The sequence below is a fragment of the Cucurbita pepo genome, chromosome 14 (assembly GCF_057944985.1).
Source record: "Cucurbita pepo subsp. pepo isolate OVF chromosome 14, ASM5794498v1, whole genome shotgun sequence".
NCBI lineage: Eukaryota > Viridiplantae > Streptophyta > Magnoliopsida > Cucurbitales > Cucurbitaceae > Cucurbita > Cucurbita pepo.
Window position 1 is genome coordinate 10,005,334 of NC_141811.1, and position 15,442 is coordinate 10,020,775.

At 36.0% G+C, this 15,442-nt stretch overlaps 1 protein-coding gene across 1 annotated transcript; it reads right to left on the reverse strand.

Moving 5' to 3' along the window:
* Positions 1 to 1,677: 1,677 nt before the first annotated feature.
* On the reverse strand, positions 1,678 to 4,684 carry LOC111810457 (exopolygalacturonase-like). The gene is made up of 3 exons (XM_023697165.2): positions 4,538 to 4,684; positions 4,017 to 4,394; positions 1,678 to 1,830 (listed from the first exon to the last, which is right to left on the reverse strand). Exons 1-3 carry the CDS (start codon positions 4,682 to 4,684, stop codon positions 1,678 to 1,680), a joined length of 678 nt encoding a protein of 225 aa, XP_023552933.2.
* Between the last annotated feature and the right edge of the window lie 10,758 nt (positions 4,685 to 15,442).

A 15,442-nucleotide genomic window follows, 5' to 3' on the forward strand; every position in this document is an offset into this window, starting at 1 on the left:
ACAGGATATGCTGAGTTAAGGATAGAGAACTAGAGATAGAATGGTTACCTTGACCTAGGTGAAAAGCTTTCCAGTAGACTTAGAACCCTAGAATCGTGAGCAACAATCAATGGTAAAAACCTTAATGTTCCCAAAACTAGACTAGCTCGTCTAGAATGTCCTAATTATGTGAGTTCAAGAATTAAACCATCTAGATGCCCTATGTCACAACCCAAAATTTGAATCTCGAAATCAAGGGCTGACCAACAGACTATGCAATGAAATCGTGTAAAAGCAAATAGAGAAGACGAGATTACAAAAAAAAAACTTTAGCAATTATGTAAAAGGTTTGAAATCTGAAACAAGGTGTTCAAGTATGAAAAGTATGTAAACGGTTTACAAAACAATGCATGACAGATATAAACAAAATTATGCACAGACTCCTAGACGCCCCAGGACACTCCTCTGTGGCATTAAGATTCAGCATGCATTCCCGCCTCGATCCATGACATCATTCACCTGAAAAAAAAGAGTAGAAAGGAATGAGTATAAAAATACTCAGTAAGCAGCCTACTTGTAGGCTCTTTTCGCATCCTTATCTTGGTGGGTAACCACAGTCTTTCTCGGGTTTCTAAGGAGAGTGAACTAAGCTGCAACTCTCTTTTCTGTATCTTCGGAGGCTTGCCCATCTTAAGCAGTGAAAAGATCAGTGTTCTGAGGTGAGGCGCGACCTCATAAGTAAATCTGCGCGACCTCATAAGTAAATCTGAGGGGATTGTATGGCTGGATCTGAAAACGTGACTCTCTCTGAACATCATCCATGGAGGCTAACTGACGACCCTCACACGAGACCATACATCCACTAAACGGGGTGCGACCCCCTGTGTGCCGGTTAGCTACTGAGTTATCCTATGTGGCTCCACGTCTCCCGCTCAGGGACGGCTTTCTACGGCCCAGGAGTCCTATTCAGAAGACCCCTTAGCTACACCACTAGGTCTGGGCACTTGTCACACTTCCCTATCCGGATCTGCTAAGCTCAACGATCACCGTACCGGAGCTCTGTCTCAACTGTACGATATCGGAGGAGAGAGGAAAGTGGAGGTTCTAATGACACTATCTACACTGCTCAACTCTAGCGGGCTACCTACAGTTACCGTGGTGACCTAATTCTTTCTAGGGTGGAACCTTGTGGCTTAGACTTGGATTCGTGTATCTCTGGGATTCTCGTGCCTGGTCTCAGAAACCTATCGGGTTTGGAATTCTGGGCTCTGGATCCGCCAGTAATCATTTTGCGGGTCTAAATGCACGGTATTCTAGAGGTCCCCCAATCTATGGTCTCGTCTAGCCTACTTAGTCACAAGCACACTAATCTAAGCTCATAATTTCTTCCTATTCATCAAGAAAGATAACACAAACATTCATCATGCATAAGAGTTAACACGCAGCAGTTCATACAATATTAACAAACATGCTCAACGGGAAGATAACGACCATCTTTACCCGGAGCGCAGATTTCACAAGTTTTCCCATCCTTCAAATGCATACAGACTCTATCAGATTCTCAATCAAACAGATTTAATAAACATTTAATAACTAGCTTTCCTTAATCATATCATTTTCGCAGTTCCCATACTAATATACTAGGTCTAGCTAGCTAAGTTAATGGGTGGTAGCATGCATGCTTGTTCCTAAAGGTCCCTACAAGAATTGCTTCTGGGAATCCAAATAGCTACTTACATGGTTGTCGCGTGCCTTCCCAAGTTCGAGTTTTCTTGGCGGAATTGTTTCCAACAATTCTGAAATTTCCTTTCCATGTCCTAATTCACATAATAATAAGGTCAGCATCAAAATCTGGTAGGAAAACAAGCAAACAGAGACCGAACAGGAAGACAAACAGTGTCTCACGCGCCCCCACGCGCGTCACACTCGCCCTGGAGGGTCTCTACGCGCATATCCTACGCGCTCGTGCCCACGCGCTGCTTCCCGAGCAGACGCGGGTCAGAGGCACTGGGTCGGGCGGTTCGCGTGCGACGCGGGTTGGTGGCGCCGGGTCGGGCCGGCGGGATCTGCGTGCCTGACGCGTGTCCGCTGCCGGGTGAGGACGTGCCTCACCAATCGGTGATCGACACGTGTCGATCACCGGCTCCTCCGCACGCCGGCCGACGCGTGGCGGCGTCTCCAGCCTCCTGCGTTTTTTTTTTTCATTTTCCAGTCCTCTTTCGCGTTTCGATCTATTTTCTTCCGATTTTTTTTATCTTCCAATCCGTAATCCGATTCCACAAATTTTCTTTACTAACCTTGTAGATCTGATATTCTCCTCCTTCGAAATAATTTTCTTATATTTTTCTGATAATCACAGATCTTAATATTTGAGTTCGAATTTGGAGAAAAACACGAGTTCTTACCGAAGATCGCGTTTTCTTGAAACTCTTATTCGAACGCCAATCTTGGCCGACTTCACTCCGAAAGTTAACCAGATAACGCTATTGAGGGTAAGAGTCCAAGGATCAACACAAAACGTCGCTAACACACGAAAATCTTGATGATTTCTTGATCTAGACACTCGTGGACTAACCTGAAGTTCTTGGACGTTTTGACGAAATAGGAAGGTGCGATTCGTGAGAGCACCTACCCTCGGACTATTGACGGTTTAGATTGGGGACTCGGATCTCCGGCGTCGGTTTTGATCTGATCTCCTCCTCCCTCCTAAAAAACTTAATCTTCTTTCCCTCTTCTTTCTCCTTTCTCTCCCCTCTTCTTTCTCTTTTCCAAATTATGCCTCAACCAAAATAGACAGCTCAAGTAATAAGGGCAAAATGATTAGTTTGCCCCTATTGTGACTTGAATTTTTTTTTGTTTAATACTCGGGCGCTACACCCTAAGAACCAACTAAATCTCCACATTATCCAAGAAAAGTTAAGAAAGTTTACAAGGTTGCTAGCAGCGTGAAGGGTACATTGGAACCCGATTTCCTTCTATTTCTATCGGTACCTTCAATAGCACTACTCAATGACCTAAGTTGAACCTGGTAGTGCTCTTGTCACGCGGTAGGTATCAATAAACACATACTATCGAGCTTGACTAAAATCACATAAGATGATGACATGTATGGCTACATGAAGAGTCACAATCGTGTGTAGAAATGGGTCAAGAACCAATACCACAATTTCATAAACCCGTCATGAGAATGGAAGAGGGACTATCTAATTAGTTGTAATCAAGTTCAATAATTTTGTGACTATTAACTAAATGCTCAGCAAAAAATAATGAAAGAATAAAATAAATGATTTTCAAACTTGAAGGGTGAGAGAGTCCCTCAGCTTTTCTTTTATAGACTTTATTTATTTGTTCTATTTTTAAAATTAGGTCCAAGTGTTTTATCTTATCAACTTCTCTTTCTTCTAACATTATTTCCTTCCATTCATTTCTTTTTTTCTTTAATCATAAAAATCTTCAAAATCTTAAAAACTATTTTGATTCCAAATAAAACAAAAGGATTTCTAAATTGAAAATGGTAAAAAGGAACAAATCTTTATTGAAATGCCAAATCTAGACTAAGGAAGAATAAAGAACATAAAGTAATTAAAGGCAAGAAGAAGGAAGTTGTTTGCGAAAAGCAGAGCCCTTCACATTGTGACAAATAGAAATTGGTTGACCATCACCTTTGAAGGAGAGGTTAATGTCTTGTAACACTATGCCTTCGGCCGAGAAGAACTTGGCTGCATTCAAAATTTACTGTCACTTGAGATGTTGAACTCCCCTTTATGTCTTCATATCTCACGTCTCTAATTTACACTTTTGAGTTATTCTATCAACCACAAACCACATTTTACTTTAGAATTATTCACCATTTATAGTTTTACTAAAATCGAACGACTATCAAATTTAAATATATGTACGATTTTATGTTCATTGCAGTCAGTGCAATATTTTTTATCAATGATGATAGGATTTTTTACAACCTTTATTTCGAGATTGAGAAAAGCGATCTTGCTAACAAAACTAGAAAATGAAGTTGACCATGTATTGATGCTCACATGGTTGTCTGTGCCAACAAATGTGGAGTCTCTTACTATGACTCCAGAGACATCTTCTTCATTTGGGTACTTTCCGAGGCTACCGATGCTAATTCCATGACTTGGACCACACTGGGCGTCTGTTATGTTGATGAATTTACTTCCAGGGCCTAGAGAGATGCAATCGTCTCCGATGCCAATCACTGAATGCATAATGTTGACACCGCTTGAGTTTGAAACGTGAATTCCATCTGTATTGGGGCTATCTACTGGAGCTATCACTGTAACGTGATCAAATGTGACATCACGACATCCATGCACAGCAAAATGGAAAAACTTGCTATTGGACGATGTTATCTTTGCAATTCTGGTAGTGTTGACATTAAAAAGTTTCATAATCTACATTGAACCAAACATTATATCATACACACAAATATATTTTGGTGTAAATTTAAAATAAATGTAAAATGATTGCATCCATTTAACGGCTAACCTAACCAATCAATTTCTTTTTTATTATTTAAACCTAAAAATAGACTTACAATTGGACGGTTAGAACTGTTGGAAAACCAAGCTGAAGAACCACCACCGTTCAAGCTTCTAGGACCGTCAACGAAAAAGGTGTCGACTTGATAAATACTAAGCCAATATTCACCAATGGCGAAACTCTTGGCAACTGGAGCCAACATCTCACCTTTAATATCCAGACCAATGGATCCTTTACATGGACCTTCAAGCACCAATGGCAAAATTAGAAACCTCCCTTCGGTACTAAAACTACATCATCTCCGTTATGTTCATAAGCTTCCCTCCATGCGCTACTTAATGCCTATACAAACCAAATAATCTAATCTACTTTCAACCAAATACCTTAAGTTTTAAATTTTATTATTTTTGACAAATTATTAAACGTTTTTTCAGTGTATCGCTCAATTTACCATAAATAATATAAAAATTATTTTTACAACTAAATTTTCCTTTAGATATTTATTATGCTGATGAATAATCCAAAAACAAAAAAACAAATATATATATATATATATATTAGTTTTAAAAATTTGTTTTATAGACCTGAAATAGATAATAAAACAAAGAAAAAACCAAAAACAAAAAACTAGGCTTAAACTCTTTCAAAAATTGTATCCCATTTCGAAATGGTATTTTTAAAATAATGTTTCTAATGCTTCTATTTCTCAAAAACTTTTAAAAGAATATAAAATGAAAAATAAAAATGGTACCAAGATATGAAACATATACTCATATGGTAAATATGAACAAAAAGTTGTTTGAATCGAACATAAAATTTTACGTTCTGTGCTATCCGTTTTTCCATCTGGTTTTGCATCAAATTGGATGATATCGAACACTTTAGGTTGGGAATAACATTTAGAAATGGAAAGTAAGATGATAACTAAAACTAAACATCTAATCTCTAATAAATAATTGATTTTTTTGTGTTTACTTTTTATAACAATATTTTAACCGCTAAAAAAAGGAAGTCCATTGAGATTTTATTCTTCTATTGCAAAATCATGACATTGAAATTAGTGTCAATGAAGTTTTTAAGGAAAAATATCACTCTTATCTTTCTCAAATTCTCGATCTCCTAATGGTTATCGAGATTACTAAACTTGTCCAGCAAAGCCAAGAAATCGTCAGCCATAGCAACAACATTGGAAATATATAGAACCTCTAAAACTAGAGCACCTCAATTATTTGTATATTTGGCTCCATGTGATACTCGAAGCCTTTCAAAACAAATGTCACGACCTAGGGTTCGAGGTTTTAATTCACAGATCGTGATATGACTTATAAATTAAAAGTTTAAAAACAAACATCAAAATATTTAAAAGATGAAAACAAAACATTTACAAGTTAAACTGTTGTTAAAAGTTTATTATAAAATAAAGACCAAAGAGTAATACACGATAATAAAGGACAACAACCCCTAACATATAGGACTAACGCCCCACCATGACTCTCATTTGTGACCATGTAGCTCTTGAACATTCCCCCACCTTTGCTATTAATATGTAGTCCCCTAAAAAAGAATAGTAGTTTTTGGTTAGTATAAACATACTAAGTAAATAAACATTTTGTAGACTCTAATCATATCCTTGACCTAGTAAGTTATCACAATCTTTCATCTAGACTTTAGAAAGTTAGGGCCTAGGTTTTACAACTATCTCGGAGGCCTCAAAGTTTCAAACAAATGCTCTTGCTTGACACATACCAAATCGGGGACTGAACATCATTTTCTTTCTTTCATCAAACCCAATTGGGGTTTGAAAGTTATTCATCTTTTACGGCATCATGGATCTACTATACCATATATCTGAGTTCTTTAAACTTAGCTAGTTTACATTTCCATGGGAGTGAATCATCGTTATCCTAGATCTGGGAGATGAGACCTCATCACAATCATCACCAAGCAAGAGAAGTCACAAGATGAGATGAAGAGGGTTGGAATAGAGGTTGTAACCAAAGGTGGCACCGCTCAGATTGCACAAATGATCGTGCAACCCACCCTACAAAAATGAGTTATTGATGTCCAGAAGTCTAACGAGCACCTCAGCAAAGGGTGGAATTAGACAGAAACAAAGAGACAACGAGGTATTCAATCTCTTCAAACACGGGCTTGTTGTGGCAAAATAGCTTGTGTGTTCCCCGAGATGAGAAAATGCTTAAAGACATCATGACTAAAGCCCATGATACATCTTATATGTTCCACACAGGAAGTACGAAAATGTATCTAGATCTGAAAGGATGTTATTGGTTATTAGGGATGAAGAAAGACATAGCGGATTTCATAAGTTGATACTTGACTTCTTAGCAGGTGAAGGCCCCAAGACAGCGCCCAATAGGATTGCTACAACCCTTTAATGTTCCTCGGTGAAAATGGGAAGCAGTTTGTATGGATTTCATCTCGGGTTTGCTAAAGACCAAGCATGGTTTTAACATAATTTGGGTAGTTGTAGACCGACTAACCAAGACAACTCATCTCATTTAAGGAAAGTCCATGTATCGAGTTGATCTGTGAACTCAATTATATGCGAGAGAGATAGTACGTCTGCACGGAGTACCATTCTCTATAGTGTCAAACTAGGATACCACGTTCACCTCACAGTTTTGGTAAAGTCTTCAGAAAGCGCTAGGAACTCAGCTAAGGTTTAGTACAACATTTCATCATCCGATGGACTGACAGATTGAAAAGCTGAATTAGATCTCAGAGGACATGTTGCAAGCCTATCTCATGGATTTCTTTGGATACTGGGACGAACATCCACCTCTTATGAAATTTTCCTACAATAACAGTTATTAAGCAACCATCCAGATTGCCCATTTCAAGGCACTATATAGGCGTAGGTGTCGTACACCAATATTTTTGGGATAGGTAAACACCAGCAATTATTGGGACTAGAGTTGGTTCATGTCACCAACACAACGATGTAGAAAATTAAACAGAGGATACTTACCGCACAGAGTCAAGAGAAGAGCTATGCAAATTTGCGTAGAAGAGATCTCAAGTACAAATTGGGTGACCATGTGTTCCTGAAATTAGCCGTTATGAGGGGGTGTTGAGGTTTGGGAAAAATGGCAAGTTGAGCCCAAAATATATAGGCCCTTTTAAGATTCTAGAAAGATTGTATGTGGTTTATAGAATTGGTCTACCACCAAACCTTGCTTGGAACACAAGCCTATCACCAAACCTCGCTCGTGCACATTGTGTTCCACTCGTCCATGCTGCTAAAGTACATGTCAGACTCTACCATGTGGTAGGACATGAAACACTTTCCCTTCAGAAAAACTTCTTTGAATTCCCTGATGATGTACATTGGCTAAGAATGTACATCATCAGTCCATACCTAATATGACATCAAACCTCAATGATGATGTACTGGAGAGACTGTCTGCTCGTTACTGCAGTCTGTCACATTGGCTAAGAATGTGCATGGGCCATTGCGAAATATCTTCCTAGCCTTTAATGTTTTGATGACACTTGGGGTTTTCTTAGAATTGGCTCTCTTGTACGTAAAGCACTCCCCTAACGGGAGTCTGAGATTCACCATCCAATCCTCACAAAGTATGAGAGTGCGATTCTCACCTAACCAGTCCATACCTAATATGACATCAAAGTCTTACATGCTTAATACTATCAGTGTAACATCTATAACTCATTACAACAATGCGACACTACCTTCCTTAACACTATGGGTAGCCATCAAAAGCACGTGAGCAGAGGTGGATACCATTAGGGTGGTTTCTAAGGGTTCCAACTTTAAGTGGGCTAGCTCAACAAATCCCTTAGAGATAAACGAGTGCTTAAAACAAAAGTCAAATAGTATCAAACCCAAATGACCAAAGACTAGTAATGTACCTGTCACAATTGCGTCAGGTTTGTTGGTTCTCTTGGTTGTGGTTGCATGAGCTACAGCTTGCTCCTATTGTTGTTGGGCTCTCCGACCCCTCTGATTCTGTCGAGCAGGTCGATTAGCAATCTGCTACAAAGTGCTTAGCTTGGCCACTTTGTAACATACATTTGTTCCTGCTCGATATTCCTCCTTGGGAGGGCGTTGACACTTGAGACAATTGGCTTTGCCCAACATTGAGGCTCTTCCTCAGTTATCAGTGTGCCCGTGGGTTGATCTGCTAGTTATAGGATGGTTCCAATCTATCCTCTTCCCCTCGACTGAGGTGTTGGGTGTCTGTGCTGATCCTGGCAATATTTTTTCAATGTGAAACATGTCAATGAAGGTCGCCACTCAGAGGGCTTCCACATCCACATGACCCTTTAGTTCTTCCCATAAACCAATAATAAATTACTCAGCCTTCAACATGTCTGTGACATATTCAGCAAACCTTGCCAGTCCATTAAACTCTAGATCATATTCTTCCATAGACTTGTCTCCCTATTTCAGTTCTAGGAATGGTGCTTGCATCTTCATCCTGACATCTTAGGTTGGTGTCACCAATTTATCCATAATGCTAGTTCGATTTTATCCTTTGTATCCAAGTCAACTTATATGAATGACATCAATAGACTTTGCATGAGTAGAGTCTTGTAACGTTATAATATATATATATATATATATATATATATATATATAATATCTCATTTTTTTATTATTAATGTTTTAGAAAAATATTGTTACTATGATAGTAAAGAATTTGTTGGAGTTTCTTGCCAATATTTTTTGTTTTACCTTTTAATTTTGTTCACCAAATATTCTCTCTCTCCTCAGTATTTACTCTTGCTCAATGTTATTTAGTTGGTTTTATCTCATCAAATCTTTCCTCTTGCTCATGATTCTATTATGTAACAGATATTTTTGGCCCATTTATCTCTATGAATTTTGTAAACAAACATATTTTCTAATTGATTGTTATTTCCAAATCTTTTGTTTTTTTAACCTGTGTATTTCCTTTTTTTTTTTTTTTTAATTCGATTAATAGTCTAATGGTTGATAGTCTTGGCTAGCTAGTGGCATGATTAACATGATTTATGGTAACTCATATAAAATTGTTGGCATTGAATTTCTAATCAAAACTAAATAATTGCAACAATATTTAGGAAAGATATAAGATATAATCCGCTCTGATCTCTTAAAAATCACTATTAACGAGAATAAAAATTTAAAAGAATATTGAGATTATTATTTGAAAAAGGTTAAATAGGTTAAATATTTATTTTTTAAAAAAGAAAAAAAAAATCTTATATGAATTTGTGCCATTCTGTATTTGTGTTTGGTATTTTTGAAAATAGATATATTTCTCTTTCTATTTATTTATTTATTTTATTTTATTTTTTTAAGTAATTTGACTTTCAAAATTGTAAAATTACAAATGTGAAGTTATCTCCAATTTTATGTTTTATTTATTATATTAAAATCTATAGTATATTGTGAAATAATATGTATAATATGAATAAAATTTAGTGTTTTATTCGGTCTCCGAGACACAGTTGAATGTAGATATCATGAACGCGAGGTGTAGGATACTAGGCCAAGAAATTCGGGCAACCACTCCCCTTTGTGCTGATTGCTAGCGCATCCAGGGCCCAGTGCCCAGCAGAGCTGGAAGATAAGTATTTGACAAAATAATGATATGTGATTCGATCTTAATTCTAAGTGACTTGTGAATTTCTACTCATGAGGACATATCATTTGAGTTGTATGGGTAACAATGAGTTCTACGATTGAATCAATAAACCTCCTATTGATGTTTTTTAAAACATACCTTGTTTCAAGCTCCTTAATCAGCAACCATTGATGTTTTTTAGAATATGGAATTTAACCTCATTTTCCTTCGACTTACTCCTTTAAACCTCAAATAATTTAAGTATAAAGAATAACTTGAAAGGCGAGTTTCTTGCATGGAATAATCTTAAGCACAATGTTTTCCGCTATTTTTATTGTTGTGAATGTAGAGTACATTTAAAGACTATTGTAGGGGACACTAACAAATTTCCTAGACTCTCTTTAATAACTCCAAATAATTTTCCTAAAATTTCAATGGTTTATTATGCAATTTCTTCCACTATTCTCTTCGGCACAAAGAAACTTCATCGTCACACCAGGTAAGCAGAAATTTCTTGTAAGGTACTCCTCTATTTTCCAACCTTGTTTTCAGTAATACAAGTTCTTTAGAATTTTTTGGGACACTATTAGTCTCAAGCAAGTTGGATGAACCAACTGGTTGTTCAATAGAAAGGGACGGAAGAAGTTGGTAATTGTCACCATTGTTATCATTGGATTGTTCTTTCTTTTTAGGCTTACCTCTAGGCCTCTTTGGTTGAGATGACAAGTTCGACTCTATTTTTCTTATGCCCTAGTGATCTTCTTCTAGGTCTCCTTTGTTGAGATGATAAGTCTAATGAAGCACATCGACTTGTAGGTTACTCTTTGTTGACTAAAGTAGCCTTCGAATTCTTCTTAGCTATGTTCTTTGGTTTTTTGTTCTCCCAAACCGCTGGTTTCTTCTTCCATTTTTTTGCTACCAATGCTAATGGAGGGTTATGAAAGATGTCAATAGTCTTTAATTAATATCTTATATAGGCAGCTTTTTGTTCGTTCTAGGACTATGTTTCTGTTGAACATTTTGAGGAACAAGTCAACTAATTTCACTCTCCTGTCTTCTTCTCTCATTTGACCAAGGCAAATAATATAAGTCTTCAAGTTTGTGATGTAATATACTTTGGTTACTAGACATTGATCTCCATTCTTGCATGGAACCAAGATGGATCTTTTGCCTTGGATCGGTGCAATTGATTTGTTGCCAAACTTCATATTTCCAATGAGTTTCTTATAAAGCTCTTTGAACTTTGCTCGACCTTCGGTCATGTCGATGCTTCCTTCATTGTCTAGATACCACATGTTGGTCTCCTCTCAATATTTTCCATGAGCAAGGATGTTCACCATAACCTTCTCTTCATTGAGCATCAAGAGGTTGACATCTTCTCGGTCAATAGTAGTGCAAGCTCTTTGTCATGCATGAATATGAGATTTATTTCCTCATTGCACTCCTTGTTGCAACAAGCAGTCTGCTACATTGATCATATCTTGTCCATCAAGGAGTTGATATTGTCGTGAGTTTGGGAGATATTATCCCAACCTCTTGTGCCACCACGTCCGTTGCCACGAATGTAACCACATCCACAACCTCTATTTTCCTCGTTGTGGTTGCTGCTCCCTTTATACTGAAAAGAAAGAATCAACCAAATCTTTTTTGTTTTTTTTTTTTTTTTGTCTATGTGAGTAAGAGGAGTTTCTCTTAATCTCTGTCGCTATAGCCATGAAGTCTCTCCTTATGAACCTTAAGATGACCAATGACCTCCACAATTGACATGTTCTTGTGGTCACCAAACTGCTCGATGGAGGAGGGGGACAACTTAAAACCTCTTGATGATGGAGATTTCCTCAACCTTGTTTCCTAGTGAATGGATGTTGATGACAATTGTTATCTGGTTCATGGCAAAGTATTCTACCAACTCACCCTTCGTCATGCGGATAGCCTTAAACTTACTTTTTAGGATTTGCAACTTTGTTTCTTTGACCCGTTCCACACCCATATGCGTTGCTTGCTACATCTCCAATGTTGCCTTTGTCGAATCCTTCTCTACCAACATGTGAAGAACGTTCTCCTGGACTGCTTAATAGATGATAGTAAGAGTTATCCTATCCTTACACAAAATACCCTAGGATAGAAAAAGTACCTGTCACCACTATTTAAGAAGTTATGACTGTCTCTACTGGCAGAAGCATATACTCTTTAGCCTCTTTATCGTAGCAATTCTCAGCTCTCTTTGTTGGACAGCCATGTGGCCCTCTTCGTCACACTTAGAAGCATGCTCTAAGTCCTATAAATTTCATGATCTACAACCCATAAACATAACATACATATCATTATATTCTACTTAAAGCTCAATCATCTATAGTATTGATCATAATCATTTATTAAATTTTGTATGACATGCATGACGGTGATGATGTTCATCAGCGATAACATCATGAGACATGTTGCTCCTATCTCCTAGGCTAGTCTACAACATCTATAAGTCAAGGGAACTAATGCCAACTGTAACGACTTAATTTTTCTACTACAAAAAGGCACTACATATGCATGACTGTTAATTGCAGAAACAATCATTTAAAATAATTTCAAACCATGGACTTAACTTTTGTAATAAACCCTTCACTACAAAATAACAATAATAATAATTCTTCTCTCTTTTCTTATTGAATTCTTTAATGGCCATTGAAAACTCTCTTAGTTCTCCATCTTCTTCTCTAATTTTCTCTAGCTCATAGATCCGTTGTCTTCTATCTCATAATGATTGCTATCATAATCAACTCAAGGTCACCTCAAGTATCTCATTCGAAGATCATAATGGATGCATGTGGCGTTCAACACTCAATCACTTCAAACCCCAATTAGGGAATGAAACTAATAATTAATACTTTATAATTGTTTGGACATTGCCAACAAAATTCTATTCAACCACTTCTTTTCTTAACTATTTATTTGATTAAGAAATTTTAGGTTTCTACTATATTCTGAAATATTGATGCAATAATAGAATCGAATGCTTGATTCATGTATCATTCTTCTAATTTCACTTGCATAGTGCATCGAATAACATAAGTGTGCTTCAACCTTGGCATGCATACAATAATTTTTTTTTTTTTTTTTTTTTTTTTTTTTTTTTTTTTTTGGAGACTAGCTTTGACAAGTAAAGAAAGGCTAGTTCTTAACAAAGTGTTATTAAACAAAGACCGCATTAATTCCCCATATTTTTTAACTACATGAATTTAAAAAGTATTAGTTCTTAGACTCTTGAATGTAATGGTACATAATCTCACATTATTTAGTTTTTTATGAAAGTTGTAGGAACAAATAAAACATGTTGACAAACTACTCTACTACTCCTTTCTCGACATATTCAAAAAATCTAATCTCGAGATGAGCATAGCTACTAGGAGTTACAAACCTGACTCAAATACCAGTTACTTAAGTAAGGTAGCTTGCTCTTAAGGAGACAATGGATTAGTAAGGAATCAATTGTTCAACGTGTTAAAAGAGTTGGAAGAATAGAGTTTGGACACTATTATTGTCTCTATCCTTAGAAGATTTTAGAAAGATTTTAGGAAGATTGTAATAATATGTTCCTAAGTTTTTGAATTATGAACGGAAGTCTCTTAGATTAGATTATATTAAAAAGAAAATATATTGTTGTGCATTTTATAGTCCGGAATAAAAACGGTAACTAAATTTATAAACATAATAAAATAAAATATAAAAAAATAAAAAAATAAAAAAAAGCCATTAATTTTTTTTTTTTTTTTTTTTTACTTTAACTATAGTAATTATAAATGATTAAATAAATAACGTAAGATTAAAACTATTAAGTATTATATTCTGATGAGTTAAAATAGCACAATATTTTAGCTATATTAAACATATTATATATTTTAGCTATATTAAACATATTATAGATTTAAAAAATGGTGCTTATATGAGTTATAGCTTCATAATCTATTATAGAATCCATTATAACTAGACAAACGCTTTAAAAAGTCTCATACTTTTAATAATATGGGTTGTCGCGACGTACGAAAAACGTTATAAGAAGTCTACAATAGCGTTTCGTAAGCTATCGTATCAATTATTTATTGTAGTGCTTAAAAACAACACTAAAAAAAACGGTAAAGTAGAAAAATAAGGAATGTGTGCATATTCTCATCAAATCACTAGCAATGGTCAAATTTGTAGACATGCTGGAGTTGCTCGGAGTGAAAAGTCTCCACGGCCTTGATTTTATTTGAAAACAACAATCAACGTTGGAGAATTGTTAGTATTTATTAACATGTGTAAAACTTAGGGAACTTGTTACACAATTACCAAAATTGACAAGCTTAGTGTTTGAAGTTCTTTGTTAAAGATAAACGCTCCCCTTCCCTGAAGTAGTTCTGTTATTCATTTTAGTGTTCTTCGATTGAGGGTCAAAACCAACCTCAGTTAGGGTGTACTTTGTTCGAGGACTCTCGAGAAGGAGTCAAGCCTCAAATAAGTGGAGGTATGGTGTACTTTGTTCGAGGGCTCTTGAAAAGGAGCCGAGCTTCAAATTAGTGGAGGTTGTTTGATCAAGGGTCAAAACCAACCTCAATTAGGGTGTACTTTGTTCGAGGGTTTATGAGAAGGAGTCAAGACTCAAATAAGTAGAGTTTGTTCGAGGGCTCTAAAAAAAAAAAAAATCTTACGGGAAGCTCTATAGTATAATTTTTTCGGAGGAGAATTATTGTGGATTGTTGGAGTCTTACATTGGTTAACTAAGAAGATGATCATAGGTATGTAACTTGAAAACACTATCTTCATTGATACGAGTCTTGTTAGGAAAATAAAAAGTAAAGTCAGGCAAACTTATACTCAAAATTAACGAATATCATAGCAATGCAGAGGTTCCTCCTCTCTAACATATTTTTGAAGTAAGTGATGGGAAGCTCAAGTATATTATTATATTAGATACAAACATACATTTCCATAAATATTTTATCTAACATATCCAACAAAAACTAAATTTATAATTACAAAAGTTTGATTTATTCAAAGTTCTGTTTGTAACAAGAGATCATAGAAATAGGAGAATCTTAGGAAGATAAAAACTGATTTTTTCTTTAAGAAGTTCATTGTCATTAATCCTAATTTCTTAATTTAGCAATGAAATCAGTATAGTGATTAGAACAACAATAAAATGATGAAAAGGCCTTTGAATTCATGAGCCATTTTTCATACTTTCAATTTGTTTTTACTTGATTCATTGCAACATTCCATTTTTATCTTGAATCATCTCCTAAAAATGCTTACGATCAATATGACTCAATTTTGAAGAGAATTTTGAATTTGGAAGAGACTCAATTTTGAAGAGGATAGATGAGTCAGACCTATAAAAG

Excerpts from the sequence above, each read along its gene's own strand:
- LOC111810457 (XM_023697165.2), bottom strand. The coding sequence starts at position 4,684 with ATGTTGGCTCCAGTTGCCAAGAGTTTCGCCATTGGTGAATATTGGCTT. Across the intron at positions 4,395-4,537 it reads ACAGTTCTAACCGTCCAATT|ATTATGAAACTTTTTAATGT; the intron begins GTAAGTCTATTT and ends GGTTCAATGTAG. Across the intron at positions 1,831-4,016 it reads TTGTTGGCACAGACAACCAT|ATTTTGATGCTGACCTTATT; the intron begins GTGAGCATCAAT and ends TTTTCCTACCAG.